The 11,460-nt window shown below is 35.4% G+C and overlaps 1 protein-coding gene across 5 annotated transcripts; it reads right to left on the minus strand.

Moving 5' to 3' along the window:
* Positions 1–1,002: 1,002 nt before the first annotated feature.
* Positions 1,003–8,665, minus strand: LOC111876997 (protein TOPLESS-RELATED PROTEIN 2). Of its 5 annotated transcripts, none has more exons than XM_023873552.3 (12): positions 7,221–8,665; positions 6,161–6,250; positions 5,537–5,647; positions 5,270–5,452; positions 5,017–5,145; positions 4,810–4,899; positions 4,509–4,694; positions 4,208–4,380; positions 2,905–3,084; positions 2,713–2,826; positions 2,461–2,619; positions 1,003–1,441 (listed from the first exon to the last, which is right to left on the minus strand). In XM_023873552.3, the coding sequence occupies exons 1-12, from the start codon at positions 8,121–8,123 to the stop codon at positions 1,210–1,212; spliced, it is 2,550 nt and encodes an 849-aa protein (XP_023729320.1). In that variant the 5' UTR covers positions 8,124–8,665; the 3' UTR covers positions 1,003–1,209. The 5 variants fall into 5 exon arrangements, 3 of the variants coding, with proteins under 3 accessions (XP_023729320.1, XP_023729319.1, XP_042758562.1); XM_023873551.3 differs by having other exon boundaries at positions 1,003–1,444; XR_006192486.2 differs by having other exon boundaries at positions 1,303–1,441; positions 2,461–2,615.
* Positions 8,666–11,460: the final 2,795 nt, after the last annotated feature.

The following is an 11,460-nucleotide window of genomic DNA, read 5'->3' on the forward strand; positions in this document are numbered from 1 at the left end:
CTAAAGTTAAAAGATTCCCCAAAATGACGGTGGTAGTTTAAAAAATAAAGTAGGGATAGTTTATTACGTTTGAAATTTTTATGTTTTCTTACATTTTATTTTAAGTTGTTTATTTTTAAATTAATGTAACCTTTTTTTATTGAATGGAAAAATAGTTTTTAAAAAATGATGTTTTGTTGTATTTTTAAATTAAATTTAATTAAAAAAAATGATATGAAGTTGTATTTTAATGATAGTTATACCATGAGTTTAATGATTGGATGTGGTGATGAGATGGTACCGTCAATATTAATGGTGGATATGCGTAAAAGAGTGGCAATATTGTCTAAACCTAACTATTCGTGTATTCGTGTCATGAAAACGTATCAGCCACGAATTTGACACAATACGATTACACGATGAGAAAGAAGCTTTATCTCAAATTTTAAGACGTATTCGTGTCGTGTCTCTCACAGATTCGTGTTTTCGTGTCTGAAATTGTGAGGTCTAATATTGTCCTTTCATTTTCAATAACTTAGAGTGTAATGATTTCTCAAAATCAGCTTATACTAGTGGTGAGAAGTTGTTTCAGAAAGTCCTTTTTATTAGTCAATAAGCTGTTTTAAAACACAAAAATCCAAACACCCTCTTAGTAAGGAGTTATTTCTTGAAAACTCATGATTAAGTCAACAAGACATTTTGAAACACACTCTCAAACACTCCCATATTTTGTATCAATGAAGTTGTCAAAAACACATTCCATAGAATAATAATCAATCGATCCCATCAAACTCAATGTTGCCAAAATTCCTTAGTGGCAATTATACACCGATCACATACTTCACCTGTAATTCTAACCTTCCTTTTTATTATATCATCAATCATTCCACCTTATCCAACATGGAAAAACAAAATCAATTTGCCACATCACTGCAAAATGTGCTATTACCAGCATACAACAAAAAAATGCAGATTGTTCTTTTTTTTTTTAAAGCTTGTTAGATTCGAACGGTAGTCGGCATATTGTTAAAGAAGCACACCACATGTTATTTCTATTAACTCGTTCCTTCTACATAAACTTAAAAAAACACTCATATATATATCTCTCTATCAAGAAAAAGCAAAACTATAATCTAAAATTTACAATACTACGCAAACCCTTGAGAGGCGTCTATCGAGTCTAAACCCCATCATAAAAAATAAACAAAAATAAAGAACTATTATGTTATGTTATGTACCTTGCTTATCTAATGGTTGACTATTCAAAGCAGAATTTGAAGGATTAGAAGATGGTAATGGTAAAGGTAAAGCCGCATTATCATCCTGAGACGTTGATCCACCCCACTTTGGATCTGCATCGGCTGGCTCGATGACGTGGACAGAACCATCGCTCATTACAAGAGCAAATTGGTTTGGATCCGATGGATGTGATGCAATCACTGCCGGATATGCCCTGCGATAGCTGCTGCCAAAATTCACCCAACTATCACCTTTTAGTTTCCCAAATAATTATTAGCACGCATATGATCAATAAAAAGAGTTTTGATATCAGGATTGGGGCGTGGTTTCATGCAAAGTTGATGTTGCCAGCTAAGACTGAAAAAGAAGAGTGCATAAAGAGCAAGAGAAAATAGAGAAAACGTAGTGTTTATGTTACGTACCGACTAAGGGGTCGTTTCTTATTTACTTAATGGGCTTAATGATTTAAGCTCTTATAATCTACATAACTGTTTCTTTTTTACTTAATAGAGATAGAATGACTTAATGAGTTAAGCCAAAAAAAACCTGACTTAATAATTTAAGCCAACTACTCTCACATTAAAATCAATGACTACTATGAAATTTGTTTTTTTGGAAAGTAAGGGTGAAATGGTTATTTAGTCTCGTTTAGACGATTTATTCAATCTAGAAAAGAAACAATTCTTATGTAATATGTATACAAAACTTTATCCAGATTGTCATCATTACCCATACAGGAATTAACCGAGAAAAAAAATCCAAAGAAACCAACCATTCGTTAATAAACCTTTGAATTTTTATATTAAAAGAAAGAGCAATTTGGTCAAAGCCACATGTTTTATTTAGGGGCATTTTAGTTTTATTTGTTTGGTGTATTTGATTTGGTCTTCCAGTAATTTTAGGAGTCAAATAAAACAGTGGTTTGTTAGTAGTAGTAGTCCTAGTGTCTAGGTATTTTTTGTTATTTGTAGACTTGTAGTCGGAGCTTTTATTTGCATGAAGAATACACAGAAAATGAGTCCAAAACACCCTCTTTTTTTCCCTGTTTCGTTTTTCACTTTAGGATAGCAGATTTGTGTTGTGTTTTGGCACCCATGTGTGTAGTTTTGTTCCAACAATTAGCAATAATTTGACTTGATAACAACAAAACCACGAACGGAGAAAAATGGGATTTAATCAAAGGGGGAGAGCCCACATGGTAAAACAAAGTAACAATATTTAAGAATGCAGAGGGCTCATGACCTTTGATTTATCAATGTCAGCAGTTGTGAAGCTATAGATACAGGAAGAGTTAGCTTCTCAGTAAGCAAAGGGTTTTCTTCTATAAGCTTTTTCAGTTCAACCAACATAATGCTTCTTGCTGATTTGGTGTCCCCATAATCTGAAAGCTTCTCATTCTGCCTAATTAAGCACCACAATAACAATATTGTCAACTAAAAAGTAAAACTAACACTTACAAAGTTAAAATTCCATAGTCAATGTTCATAACAATACCTAAAATTATCAAGAGTTAGTAGCTGTGTGATCTCTTTGAAGAGCTCTTCATTAAAAGTCGAAAAGACCTTCAAATCTTTTACAAGAATTTCAACAGCTTTTGCTCTGTCATTCCTGATATTAGCAACTCAAATGTCAATAAAAAGAGTAAAATGGTGTGAGATATAAATATAATAAATATTAGGCTCTTGCCTATCAAGAGCTTCAAGGTACTTTTGTTTCCTTATTTCAAAGAATATCTTAAGTGAGTAACGATTATCTTCAACCTTTGTAAACCCACATAGATATTTCTCAACCTCATCCCATTCACCAGCTTGAACTTGTTCCTCAAAATATTTCATATTGAAGAAAAAAGTAGATTCTTGTTCCAACCTATAAGCATGTGGTTCACATAAGAAAGTTAGCACAATGGTAGGATATAGAAAATAGGTTAAACACAATAAATAGCAACAAACTTGTCTTTTGTTTATTATAGCAGCTTACTTTCATTTCTTTCTATATATTACAATGTTAAACTTTTACTTTTTCTCTTATTAAGGCATTATATTTTGAAAAAATCTACCCAATTATAGCATTGTATTTGTACGTTCAATTTCCTTTTTTTATCTAGCATTGTATTTGTAACATTTTATCCAATTGTAGCGTTGTACTTTCAATTTCTTATTAGGACATTAAACATTGAAAAATCTACCCAGTTATAGCAATGAAAAATGCATTTTATTTGGATGACATTGCTATAACTGGGTAGATTTTTCAAAGTACAATGTTGTAAGAGGAAGAAATCAAAGTAGCATGCTATGACAAACAAATAGAAGAAAGTATGGTGTTATTTCTTGCATTTTACCCTTGCATTCAAAAAAGATAAATTCCAGCATATTAATCAATTTTAGCATGAGAAGAGTTGGGAGAAGAAAAAGAAAAAGGACAAATAGATTAAGGGTTGGTGTCTTGATACATTAAGCCAGGTATTTTTGGTATTTGGTTTAACCCATTAAGTCATCTATAGCTGTCCAGATTAAGTGTTTGACCCACTAAGCCCGTATAAAAAAGAAACAGCCCCTAAAAAAGGTTACATGCAAGCAAATAGCAAAGAAATTCCATTGATTTGATTATTATAGCATCCCAGTTTTATTTCTTCATACTTACAAAAATCTACCAATTATAGCAATGGTATACAAGTACAATGCAACTTTCACTGCTATAATTGAATAGAATTTTCAAAGAATAATATCCTAATAAGAAAAAAAAATTGGAAGTATGATGGTATAATTGGGTGGATTAATAAGGTACAAAGCCTGTATTAGAAAAAAATGAGCAAACAATGTTGTAATAGAAAGAAACGAAAGTGTAACACGATAATAAACAAATAAATGAAAGTAAGTTGTTATTTTTTGGATTTACAGTTATCATAAAAAATGCAAAAACAGTTATGCATCCCATTTTCTAGTGGCAGGGTTATATATGTATTTTTAAGCTCCCCTCTTTCATGGCATACCTGGAAATTGATGAGGATACGAAGGCAGAAGGTGCTATACGACTTCGAAGCCTCAAAGTTTCTGCATCAAAAACTCCAACAGCACCATCCGAAAATCCAGTGTATAATAGCATGCCATCGCATGAATATATTGCACTTGAAATTGCAGCAGAAAGAGATTCTCTTGGAGACCACTGCAAAAAGGTTAAATCAATGAACCAATATTAATTATCCTCAAACAGAAGATGAAACTACATTATTTTTTGGTGATCATATATAGCAATTTCTAAAACTAGGTAAGGTATGATGTCTGTGTATTTACCAATCTCAAGCGCTCCAGTTGGTGGTCATAAATAGCAATTTGACTTTCATGAACAACTAGAAGATGAAGTTGATCATTGTGGAATTGAACTGTAGTTTTTCCAACTAGAGAGGAAGAATGACCAGGTGGCAACTGTATGCTTCTTGATTTCTTCTTCTCCCATCCAATAAGATCCCAGATAAATAGCTGAATATCCACTCAAAACATACAAACATTGTATTAGAAGTTAGAACAATCAGTAAAGGAAAATACTGTCTTACAAGAAACAGAAAATTAGGTGTACACCATTCCCTACACTTGCCTGAGCATCAGCTCCTGATGAAACAAGTAAAGTCCGTGAGAAAGCAAGTCCTGTAATCTGTTTCTGATGACCTCTGAGTTCGATTATGACCTATCATAAGAGGTTACAATTCAACAAAATGTAATCTTCTAAGTTGTGAAGATTGCCACAATATTATATGCAAATTATATAAAACTGCTCAACTAAAAGCAACATCAGATCAGTTACCTCATCAAGTCTTGCATTGTAAATTTGTATAATTGAATCTTCCCTTCCTATGGCAACAATATCATTGTCTTGTGGATGGAAAGCCAAGTATGTAGCTGTAGGGGGAGGACGCATGAAAGTTGCCATGACCTGCAGTGTGACACATTCCCATATTGGTATTTCAGAATTGCATAATAAAATTATATAAACATGTCTATTTTTTTAGTTAACAGATGATAAAAAAAAAAAAAAAAAACAATGCAGATATATATACCTTAAAAGTCATCATGTTGAACAAGGAGACTTTCCCACCAGATGCAGACATGACATAAGAATCATTCTTTGACAAAGCAATGCATGCTGCAGACTCTTCAGCAGATTTACTCTCATTCACATCATTAGACATGAGAGCTCCATTTGTTGGTTGCCATAGTTGTGGGACAATAGATGCAGTCGACTGAATGTGTACAAGAGAACAATCAGAATTCAATAAGTGCAAAAATATGTTAAATCTAGAGAATGTTTATCGGGCCCACAATACCTTCCCAGATGGATTGAGTTCACTTTGTTGCCATTTCCAGAGTTTATGAACGCCATTTGAAGCAAGTGCAAGCAAAGATAAGCCAGAATTTGTATAGGTCAACCGCATAACCTGAGGTTAAACATCTCAAGCTTAGATTAAAGTGGCTAGTAAATAAAGTATAACTGGAACTGGGAATAATAATTGATAAAGTGAAATAAATATTGCAAAGAAACATATACATCCTGTAAATGGTAATACTGGACTTTTAACCCATTTTAGTTGACTTGGTTGACTACAGACTACTAATTAAGATACATGTCATATCTAATCCCCTCATGTTATGTCTATGACTACATACTACTAACAAGATACATGTCATATCTAATCCTCTCATGTTATGTCTATGAGGGTAATGGTAGAAGATGAAAAAGCATAATGTGCGAACCTACATCTACATCTATATTCACAAGTATACGTGTAAATAGGTCCTACACATTTACACTAAAAAGATTTCTAAAAGGGAAGCATAGCAATAGAAACCGGACATTCTAAAATCTAAAGTGCAAATTGATGAAAGTTTTATGAGCATGTCCCTTCTGAATTTGACCTATAAGTGGCCAAATGGAGCTATATGGAACGCACCTTGCTGGCATCCATTGAATCTGGCAAACGTAGAGCTTTAAGGTGAAAGGAATCAACTATATCAGGGAGCTCCCAGCTTTGTTTATTAATCTGCAATGTACACATACACTAGAATATTAGTTGACCATAATAGAACCATAATAAATGGTTTTATTATTTCTTATAACTAGCTCAAGAACAAGAGAGAAAAGAAAGAAAATGATTAAAGAAATTTTCTGAAAATTAAAACTCAGTTTATATGTACAGCTACAACAAGCTTATATATATACATGAGTACTAACAGATGTTTATTAACAACTTGAAACTTGTTAACTTGCTTCATCAGAAAATTTTGGCATGGAATTTTCTGCTTACCCACTTGAAAAGGATGTGATAGTTTGTCGTTTAGATTTCTAGAGAATTAGATTGCCTCCAACTAAAATGTAGTAGCCACTAAGGGATCTTTTGAAATGAGAGCAGTAGGCTTGCAAACATAAATTTGAGTATGAATCAGTAAACATTGAGAAGGATGTTTGTTGAGATTTCTAAGAATTAGTCTAGCTTTGCATCTTTATAATAAGATGGGTAAATGGGATTGAAAAGGAAACTTTCCAGAGGTTTTAATACATGTTTATGATTACTTTCTATTAGCCCTTTTTTAAAGTGTCCTAGTGCAACTAGTTGGATGTCCTATGGAGGAAATATATGTGGCTGCTTCGATTCTTGAATCCAATTGAAAATCATTATTAGATATTACGATTTGGATTTTGGAACTGAAGTGAGTTGACGCCATGTATAATTATCTATGAAGCCTAAAGTAATGTAACGAGCATTACTTTTTGAGAAGATCAATACAATTTACATCGTTGAAATCAACTTCAACGGATAGAAAATATGTACAACCATTGTATCTAGAAACATGTAAGTTCCCAATAAATCATTATGTATTATATATTGTGAGAAAAAAAGAAGTCAATGTCACATTGTTCTAAGACAAACAACACAGCAAGAGTACAAAGAACTATTTATTATATATTGTGAAGAACTATTATATATCGTGTTGGAAATGTATACAACTTACTTGATATTCGAGTGCAGTTTCAAGCATTCTGACGATATCCGTCATTGACGGACGTTCTTCACGATCTCTCTTCAAGCATCGATAAGCTATTGTTGTAAAAGCCCTCAATGAATTATGGTTTATTTCATCTCGTATATAACCATAAATAATTGTATGTATTTTTTTTTGTTCGTAGCATTCTCGCGCCAACCCTGTTAAGGGACGGTCATCGTTTTTACAAATACACAACCTCCCACACAATACTTCGAACAATACCACACCGAAAGAGTAAACATCAGACTCCTTTGTTAGAAACCCAGTCTCCGCGTATAGCGGATCACAATATCCAAGCGTGCCTACAGCAGAGGTGAAAAGAAATGTGAACTTGCTAGCTTTAGCAAATTTGGACAGTCCAAAGTCTGATATCTTTGCGTTCCAATTTTCATCCAATAGGATGTTGGAACTTTTGATGTCACGATGCAACACTCTAACGTGGGTGTCGACGACAGAATTGTGAAGGTATGCTAATCCACGAGCCATCCCAATGCATATCTTCAAGCGTTGGGTCCAAGTTAAAGCATTGCTATTGAGATGAAAGTCTAGACTTCTATTGGATGCATAATCATAAACAAGAATCTTCTCATCACTCTCGTCACAAAATCCTAACAGATGGACCAAATTTTCATGTTTGTAAAGTGATAGCATTGTGATTTCCTTCCAAAACTCAGGGTTTCCTTGCCCAAATGCACGGTCTAAACGCTTGAAAGCAACCATTGACTGCCCCTTGGAATGGACGATTTCTCCCTTATACACATTCCCAAATCCTCCTCTTCCGATCCAATTCTCAAGACAGAAGTTGTTGGTTGCAGATTTTATGGCTTCTAACGTTATTTTGAGGTGTTCAAACTCTCTTATATGAGACATTGTTTTGATGACCGAAAAAAATTAGGAACAAGCACTACAGAACAAGTTTACCAGAAACAAGTTTAGAATTTGAACTTAAACAACACAGCAGATCAGCCAACAGTCAATCAGCAATTGCAGTGAAAAGTGAGACTGTGCATTTGCTTGAAGCTAAACCATCATAATCCAAAGTCAACGTAAGCCCTGTTTGACTTTTGCATTTCAGATCTGATAACAAATTTTCATCATAACTACGTTACGCAAGAAGAAACCAGATGTTATGAAAGAGCCAACTGGTTGACTTGGGATCGCGGCTCGAACCAGTAAAGCAACAGAAATCGAAGAAACGAATTTGCTAACGAATTGGATAGAGCAGCTTATCTGAACAAATTTACAGGCCTTAAATAAAGCTTTTTACAAATTATCGGTGTCGCCGTGTCGTTACTGTACTGTCTTCGGCGTAGCAGCAACCTTCACTGACCCACCGTTTCAGACGAGCGAGGAATATAGCTGGTGTCAGGAAGACTCAGAGTTGCTGAGGCTTTGTTTGTTTATGATTTTTTTTTGTTGGGTTTTAACCTGTCATTTTATTATTGGGTAAATTACACGAATGGTCCTTGTGGTTTAGGGTAATGTGCGCGTTTGGTCCAAGACTTTTTTTTAACTCGGAATGTCCTTTAAACATATTTTTGTTACGCGTTTGGTCCCTACCGAACACAAAATGACTATTTTACCCTTAATATTTTATTTTTTTATTTTTGATTATTTATTTATCATTTTTAATTAAAAAAAAAAAAAGAAACAAAAGACCCTCCCCCACCGATCCCCGTTTTATCCCCATCCACCATCTCATTTAGGTTCTCACATTCCCAAAACTCATCACTTCTCCGATGACCGTTGGTACTTTCCGGCGAGCGACCCACCCCACTAACGACCATGTAAGGCTTCTTCCTATCTTCATTTATTTCCTCTTCTCTGTTCAATTTAGAGAAAAGGGTGGTAACCGGAGATTGTGGTTGCTACAAGATGCAAACAGGAAGAATGAATAAAAGAAAATGGTAGATTGATCGACACCTACAGTGGCACATCAACATTGGAGCACAACAACCTTTGCAAAAAATCGTGAATTAGAGTAGGACCACCATCGATGATGTGAATCAGAGCCACCACACCACCATCGTTGCATTCCCCTAATTATTCAAACACTATTCAGAAATTGATGTGATCCAGAAACCTTTGTCCGTTTCAGAAACCCCGTTTTGATTTCTTCACAGAAGATCAACATAGGATGACTGGATTTTGATTTTGATTTCTTCACCTGATGTTTCTGAAGTTTAATTTGAGGTTCATCGGAAGTAAATCTTCACCTGATGTTACTAGATTTCTAATCACAAATTCATTTAGGCATAAACATCTGGATTTGATTTTCGGTAGGGGATTCACATGTAGGTTTGGAATCTGGGTTTGTTTGTTTTTAAGTTTCTTAAGGTTTTGAATATGAGGTTTGATTTCAGATGTGTTTTTGATGTTTTATTTCAAATGTGGTTTTAATTTCAACTATGAGGTTTGAGGTTTCATTTCAGATATTTCATTTATGCATTTTGGTTTTAGGTTTAAGGTTTAATTTCAGCTTTGAATATGATTTGGAGGTAGTGACTGGTGGTGGTTGACGGCGGTGAACGGTGGTGATTCATGGTGGTTGTTGAACAGTTATGATTTTGGTGTGGTGGTTAGATCTTTGAACACATACCGTGTCGATAGGATGTTGGGTTTAATTAGTGGTGGTGATTGTTTTCTTTTAATTTAAAAACAATAAATATGTAACATCCCAATTTTCAGGTCAAAAAATTTCATTTTTAATTAACTGACTCATAAATGCATTCATTAAAAATACTGTGAAAGCACGTCATCTCATAAAACAATGTATCATGTCTGAAACCCAAGTCATAAACTAATAACATATCAGAGTACAGTCCTAGAAGACTCCATGAGGAAAATCAGGTGTGTGTGTGTGTGTGTGTGATGCGATGCTACGCCGCAGGCTCCTTCCCCTTCGACGAAGAGGTACTTGAAACCAAAAACCGAAATCGTCAGCACAAAGCTTAGTGAGTTCCCCCATCATACAACATACCACACAAAGTCCTCGGTATCTTTCAACCGGTAATCATCGTCGGTATCTTTCAACCGGTAATCATCATCGGTATCTTTCAACCGGTAATCATCGTCGGTATCTTTCAACCGGTAATCATCATCGGTATCTTCCAACCGGTAACCATTCATCGGTATCTTTCAACCGGTAATCCTCATCGGTATCTTTCAACCGGTAAATGGGGACTATTCCACCCCCTACCACTAGCATACAGCAACAAGATATAAATATACAGTCAGGCATATCCGGGTACTGACCTACCCATCGGTCCTAAGGACCACTGTCAGGGAAACTATCCCTATCAGGCTATCATGCACGTAACATATCATACAGATATAACTTATCACCAAACACATAACCAGACCAAGATAATTATCACAAACACAATCATCTTCTAAATACTCCTTATTGGTGGGCCGGCATTATGGCCTTAGACCCACCCATACTGGAAGGTAACTCACCTCATACAAGAAGCTGCTGATAATCTATGCGGGAATCCTCCGTCCGCCGCTGCTCTGGAAATCCTCCGGCTACAATCCCCATAAACACTCAGTTAGAAACTGATATTTACTCTTAGGGTAAAATGACCATTTTACCCCCAACCAAATCCAAGTCAAAGTCGACTTCTAGTTGACCGGACTCGCCGAGTTGGGTCTCCAACTCGCCGAGTCCCTCACCCTTTACTCGTCCTCATTCATGAACCCACTCGCCGAGTTATGCCGTTAACTCGACGACCACATGAAAACTCATCTGACTCGCCGATTTGATGAACAACTCGTCGAGTTCACCTTCATCTAATGAACAAGTTCTATCCTCGACTCGCCAAGTTGATGAACAACTCGTCAAGTTCATCTTCATCCTTAAGAAGATTGCCTTGGACTCGTCGAGTGTGTTCTAGCACTCATCGATTCCCATGAACTCCAGGTCTAAAATCACATCTAACGGATTGGGTAACTCTTTTTGTCCAGTTACAAACCTTCTAACACTCAACTGGGTTCCTTTGACCCTCAACAGATTCGGGCTCAAAGCCTTGGACTCGTCGAGTCTAATAACAGACGCGCCGAGTCGGTCACGTCCACACTCTAAATCCTATGTACAACCTTTGATCAAAAGATATATCCAAGCTTCTACAACCTATCTAGCACGTAAAGTTACAAACTTTACGTGCTTGCATGGGACTTTGAGCTCAAAAAGACATAAAACAAGCTC

The sequence above is a fragment of the Lactuca sativa genome, chromosome 5 (genome assembly GCF_002870075.4).
Source record: "Lactuca sativa cultivar Salinas chromosome 5, Lsat_Salinas_v11, whole genome shotgun sequence".
Lineage (NCBI taxonomy): Eukaryota > Viridiplantae > Streptophyta > Magnoliopsida > Asterales > Asteraceae > Lactuca > Lactuca sativa.